We start from the raw sequence: 5,596 nt of genomic DNA, 5'->3' as shown, positions 1-5,596 counted from the left end.
TCACTATCATTTTGTCAGTTCTCTCAAATGCGGCGCATTTTGCATTTAAATTGAATCAGACGATAAAGTCATTGCTGCTGAGCTCCATCTCCAATGTAAAGAACGTAATAGTCATCCTGGGCCATTGGTTGTTGCATGGTTATGGTGTGATAGCGGTCGCGACTCTTCGTGGAATCAGCATCCATCCCGGAATGTTGGTCCTAGTTGTGCTACCGGCTTTGTTTTACATCATAACGGCACGATTTACTGATCCACATAAGCTGCACATCGAATAAACCCTTTTTTAATCAATTCTTGTATATACTAAATCGCGCATATCGAGGTTAATGTATTTAAACTATTTATTATACAACAAAAGATTTTATGCACGCGTGTTTATGTGTGTAAAATTCTTTTTTTAATAAAGAGATCTTCTGTTAATAATTGTAAAATCAGATTCAGATCAAGCTAACGAGTACGAAAAGTCACAATTAAATATTAGTAAACATCAATAATGAAATTTTATTTAATAATTTATAAACAAAAATTATTTTACATGCAAAATATATAATTTATCTAAAATAAAAGTTCTTAAAAATTAATAAAAGTGTGCGTTTTTGTTCATTAATATTCGTTTGGGATCATTTGCTTGGTCTATAGTCCAGTTTAGTATTAATAACATGATCTAAGGAAAAATTGATATAATTAACAATTCTTTATATTTGATGTTTGCTATATATGTATTTATTTCATCAAAGTATAGTACATAATATCAAGATTTCATTCGTTTTATTATAGTTGCACACAAATCATTTTCATGTTATATTCTTTTTCCGATTATATATGTTGAAGCAAAAACGCTATCGTATATAGCCGACCGTTTTTGCATTTTAAATACTCATTTTATCGATTATTCCTTTGGCACAAATGTTAAGACCAATGTGCTCTTGGGTGATATGGGCACTTTATTTGAATTTAACTTTGTCCTGCAAAAGTGATAAAGTTTCCAATATTAGATAAAATCATTAAAAATATATGGAATTTTACAAAAGTTCACAAAAATTCTTACCTCACGATTTCTGTATCTCGACTGTAGTTGGGACTATACGCAACTACATTGATTTCATTCGATACTCGCGGTATTCCAGACAGATCTACAATCGCCGACTCGTCTCCTGTCTGGTACGCCACCAGATATCCGGGATTACCGCTTCTTAGTCTACAAAAAAAATTTATTTAAGTTTTGTTCTTTATTTAATAGTGTATATAACATATTGCAAAGCATATGTATACAAGATACAAAGTAAATCTATTATATTATTTTCTCTTGTATGCAGTTAAATTCTTACAATGCGAAGCATGATTGCAGTATGTTAGTGGCACATGCACACTTACCCACTTCTGTGTTGTATATAATGAAGCATGGAAAAAAATTAATTAATCTTTGGTTAGTCTACTACGCTACATAATATGCAACACATTTCAGTTATCGTATATTTTCAGGACTATTTAATTCAGAAAAATGCTCACAAGTTTTATTCATCTGATATGAAGCCATATTTATATATGTTAAGACAAGATGTAACAAAAGCACCGTGAGAATATGGGCCAAGATATGAAAGATTAATTCAATATCAATTCAGTTGTGTACAAGAATGCATTTAGAGTGTGTGCATAAGAATTCAATTATCCAATTAAATCTGACTTCATTCATGTATTGTAAGTATGCATTCATTCATAATCTTTCTTGTGTATAAATTAGAGATATTTCAATAGATAGATTAATAATAGGAGTGTTTAAAAGATTAGTTTTTTTAAATCTACTTGGCACAAGTCAGCAATTCATATTTTAATAACGTGCGATCAATCGCTCTGTTTTTTTTTTTTAAATGGTTAGCGTATGAATATCTGATTTCACTTTTGTTAAATTGTATGTGTATATTCAAATTAATGATTATTGTGCAATATTGAATGGGTAAACTCACCTCGCGTATACGAAGACAGTTTCGTTTATTATCCTAAATGTCGTACTCCCGTGAAGGAATGTCAAACCCTTCCGAGCATTTGACAAGATTGCAAACGCGTTTTTCGCGGACATGACATCATTTAATCGAAGAATTGGCGTACCCGGCAACAGCATCGTCATTAACGTGATGCTGTCGGCAACATTACCAGGCATACGATCCCTCAAAGAATGCTGTTTACCATTGAGCTATAATTACAAAACCATGCTTTTAATAATGGTTATAAGCTCTAATATTTTAAAATGAATGGAAAATGTTTTTCCACAATATCTCAACGAAATTACATAGTAAAACTAATTTTGCCAAGGATACTCACATTCCATGCAGGCCATTGCGCAATGTTGACCCACTGTGATATACTTTTACGCAATACAGTTGCATTAATGCTCGCGTTGGCAGTGGTAAGAAAATGCGAACTTTGTGGTAAGTCAATTACTGTCTTTTTCTCATTGTAAACTTGCAAGATATCTGCACTAATATCGTCTTGCAACGCGAATAATCTACCATATAAATATAACATTGTAATTAGGTGAGATGACATGTGTAATCACAAAGTGACAATGTAAAAGCAAACATACCCTTTATCATCAGTCTCGTTACGAACTATTTCTTGCCATTTTGTTAATATCGCAGCGTTCTCCGGACGATCGCGCGTATAAACGTGTACCAGCGATTGATAATTATTCGCTTCTACAGGAAGAAGGCTCCTAGACTCATCACGAAGTTGTGGATCTTCTGTTAAGAACGATGTATTTGCTAAGCGAAAGCCGCTAATTCCCAATTTCAGCCAATGAATTAAGATATCCTTGAATAATACATAAAATATATGTCAAAGTAAAGTTAAATGTATCAGTTAATAAAGAGTAATAAACTTACTCCAAATTCTTTCACTACTGCTGGATTGCTGTAATTCAAGTCTGGTTGCGACTTATTGAATTGATGAAGATAATATTGTCCTCTTTGTTCATTCCATTCCCATGCAGAATCACCATATACACTCAGCTATAAAGTATATTTGTTTAAGTATATTAAACGCAAGATTTTTTTTTTAACTATTGTACAAAATTTTATGCAAGCATGACTAACCCAGTTATTTGGAGGACTTCGCCTTTCTTTTCCATTATCAGATTTAGTTATTCCATCAGCCCATACATAATAGGATGTAAACGGATCCTGCTTCTCTACAGATTGTTTGAACCATGGATGCTCTACAGAAGAATGGTTGGGATCCAACTCCAAAAAGACTTGTTGATCTTTTTCTGTTGCAGCTTTGATAAGATTTTCTAAGTCGCTAACATTTCCTAATTTCGATTTGATGGTTTTGAAATCTTCGGTTGCTCCTATAATATAAATGATACATTTTTTTTTATTAATACATATTTTAGAATATATGTATTTATAAGATACAATCAAGAATTTTGCACAAAGCAAATAAAATATCCTATATATTTTTTGAAAATTTATACATACCATTTACATCTTCCTTCACTATTGATGAGAGAGAGATTGCTTTGATGTGTTGATCTTTCAAGTCGTTTAATACAGATTCCAGCCCATTCAAATCATTACTAGGAGAATCTGAGATATCCAACTGAATAATTGGACTTTCTTCCCAGACTTTTTTCGGCTCAGGTGCTGAACATTTTGGTGCCATCACAATGATAGCTATAGCACCGGCCAACATGCCTGCCCACAATAGCCAAAAAAAGATGAATAAGGCCCATCTTAATCTCACCCAGAATGGATCATTGACAAATTTCATCAACTCTTCTTTGCTCATTCCTGCGAACGCGTTTTTAGTCGGCTCAATATCGATCTTGACATCGCCATTTTCAGAGATAAATTTCACCTGTTAGAAGAACCACAAAACAATTTAAGAATAAAAATCAAAGAAGCTCAAACAAAGTAGTACAGAATAACTAATTGTTTCAAAATATGTCTAACAAAAGTCTAAACATATGTCTAACTTGTAAGCTAATAAAATACATATTATTGCTATAAATGCTTGTATAAAAATTATTTATATTCTTTATACATTCTCAGTATTTATTCTTAAAAGATACATATTGTATGATCATGCAGATATAAAACTAAATTAATTTGTAGGATTATAATCTAGTTATTAATGAAAATTAAGAAAAATTGAATATTTAAATATTGCAAGTGAGTTTCAAACATTAAGGATTCACCGAATATATTAGAATAAGAGTTAATATATTTAAAATAAATTATAATCTCTTTGCATGATGCAACTTCTGTGAAAATTTACATATCTTTTGAAGCATAATTAGTTTGTTTCTTTTTTTTTGTTTATTTATAGCTTTGTGTGACAGTGCATCTCGCATGTATCAACAAATTCAAAGAAATTACAAATTGTGCATTAAGTATAATCTTGTACTATTGAATCTGGCAATAGTGAAACAAAGACAGATTGTGAGAATAAGCGCAGGAACGATCGATTACTCGTACAATGGCGAGGATAGGCGTGTCCATTATCAAAGATATTGTAAGCATATTCAACATTAAGATAAACATACAAGTATTTCTAACAAACAATTTCAGAAGTAGGTCATATATTTATTTTTAGCTATCTCAAAGTGCTTGAAAAAAATCTACAAAAATTTATATATGCCTCGACATCTCTTTGTAGAAAATAATCATGTATAAAAAAAGTTAAAAAATAAATTTTTTACATATTTTTTTATTGATTACTCACGCGGGATATTCTATTGTTAAAATATTGATAGTATCAAAATGACCCATATGTGATCTTTAAAGAATTAAATTTGCATATCATCATGATGCTTATTCCCTCTCCAACGCCCACGATTTCGCGAAGCGAGATCTCTCGCGAGATGAAAAGAAAGATCTTCATTTATACCTCGACGTTATCTTTCTCGGTGATCTTCGCGGTGCTATCGTCCCCCTGGAGCATTCGCTCCTGCGCATCCTCGTCCAGATCCTCGCCGTTCTGCTTGCCCATGGCGATGTGCTGCCCCTCGTCGCGAGACACCTCCGACTTGGACGTGTTAACAACTGAGGATGATGTTTCCTTCACATCGCCGTTCACCTCACCGTTATCTCTCCCACTCTCCATATCGCGCGAATCACGACGATTAAGGATGCGTTTATCTGCACTTCCGGTCAACTATCTCGCGAAGAGCTTATGCAATATACGCACGGCGTATATATATATATATATATATATATATATAATATATTTATCGTGCTAGAAGATCTGCAAACTGCAAACGCGGCAAACGCGATAACGCGCGAATAATGGCAGCTGCTCCAAGCTCCAAGAACCGTTGGAGCGGGACGCGGTGCGGGAATTCGGGGAAACGCGCACGGGGAAACGCGTCGATAGGTCGGCAAGATATTAGGACGGTTATTTCGATAAGAGATCAAATCAACTGCGTGAAGTATGCGAGCTTGCCGATAAACGAAATTTCGAAAAACATTTACAAATAATATTTTTAAATTAATATATAATATATTAATAAAATAAATAAATAAATAAATCTTTTTTTTACGGATATTATATATTATTATATGTATATAAGCCAGCACTAATGTTATATAATATGTCTATG

At 32.8% G+C, this 5,596-nt stretch overlaps 2 protein-coding genes across 3 annotated transcripts in view; one reads left to right on the top strand and one right to left on the bottom strand.

Moving 5' to 3' along the window:
• LOC115239387 (JNK1/MAPK8-associated membrane protein) overlaps positions 1-420 on the top strand; it is a 1,843-nt gene extending 1,423 nt beyond the window's left edge. Inside the window, exon 3 of the mRNA XM_029813887.1 lies at positions 1-420. This exon is cut by the window's left edge and continues 12 nt beyond it. Coding sequence (XP_029669747.1) covers positions 1-275 — 275 coding nt within the window. The 3' untranslated portion in view covers positions 276-420.
• Positions 421-700: 280 nt separating this feature from the next.
• LOC115239386 (neutral and basic amino acid transport protein rBAT) lies at positions 701-5,208 on the bottom strand. Of its 2 annotated transcripts, XM_029813885.1 has the most exons (10): positions 4,885-5,208; positions 3,474-3,852; positions 3,090-3,343; positions 2,880-3,005; positions 2,582-2,808; positions 2,320-2,503; positions 1,965-2,191; positions 1,375-1,380; positions 1,049-1,198; positions 701-965 (listed from the first exon to the last, which is right to left on the bottom strand). In XM_029813885.1, exons 1-10 carry the CDS (start codon positions 5,098-5,100, stop codon positions 890-892), a joined length of 1,845 nt encoding a protein of 614 aa, XP_029669745.1. In that variant the 5' UTR covers positions 5,101-5,208; the 3' UTR covers positions 701-889. The 2 variants fall into 2 exon arrangements, with proteins under 2 accessions (XP_029669745.1, XP_029669746.1); XM_029813886.1 differs by lacking the exon at positions 1,375-1,380 and having other exon boundaries at positions 4,885-5,206.
• Between the last annotated feature and the right edge of the window lie 388 nt (positions 5,209-5,596).

Source organism: Formica exsecta, unplaced genomic scaffold (genome assembly GCF_003651465.1).
Source record: "Formica exsecta isolate Colony F162 unplaced genomic scaffold, ASM365146v1 scaffold38, whole genome shotgun sequence".
NCBI classification, from domain to species: domain Eukaryota; kingdom Metazoa; phylum Arthropoda; class Insecta; order Hymenoptera; family Formicidae; genus Formica; species Formica exsecta.
The sequence above is the reverse complement of the archived record's forward strand: the minus strand, read 5'-3'. Positions and strand labels throughout refer to the sequence as shown.

Bases quoted from the DNA above. Each gene is read 5' to 3' on its own strand.
- LOC115239386 (XM_029813885.1), bottom strand. From the start codon at position 5,100: ATGGAGAGTGGGAGAGATAACGGTGAGGTGAACGGCGATGTGAAGGAA. The intron at 2,504-2,581 runs GTATGTTTGCTT...TTTATATGGTAG, and splicing joins AACGAGACTGATGATAAAGG to ATTATTCGCGTTGCAAGACG. The intron at 2,192-2,319 runs GTGAGTATCCTT...TTGTAATTATAG, and splicing joins CGCAATGGCCTGCATGGAAT to CTCAATGGTAAACAGCATTC.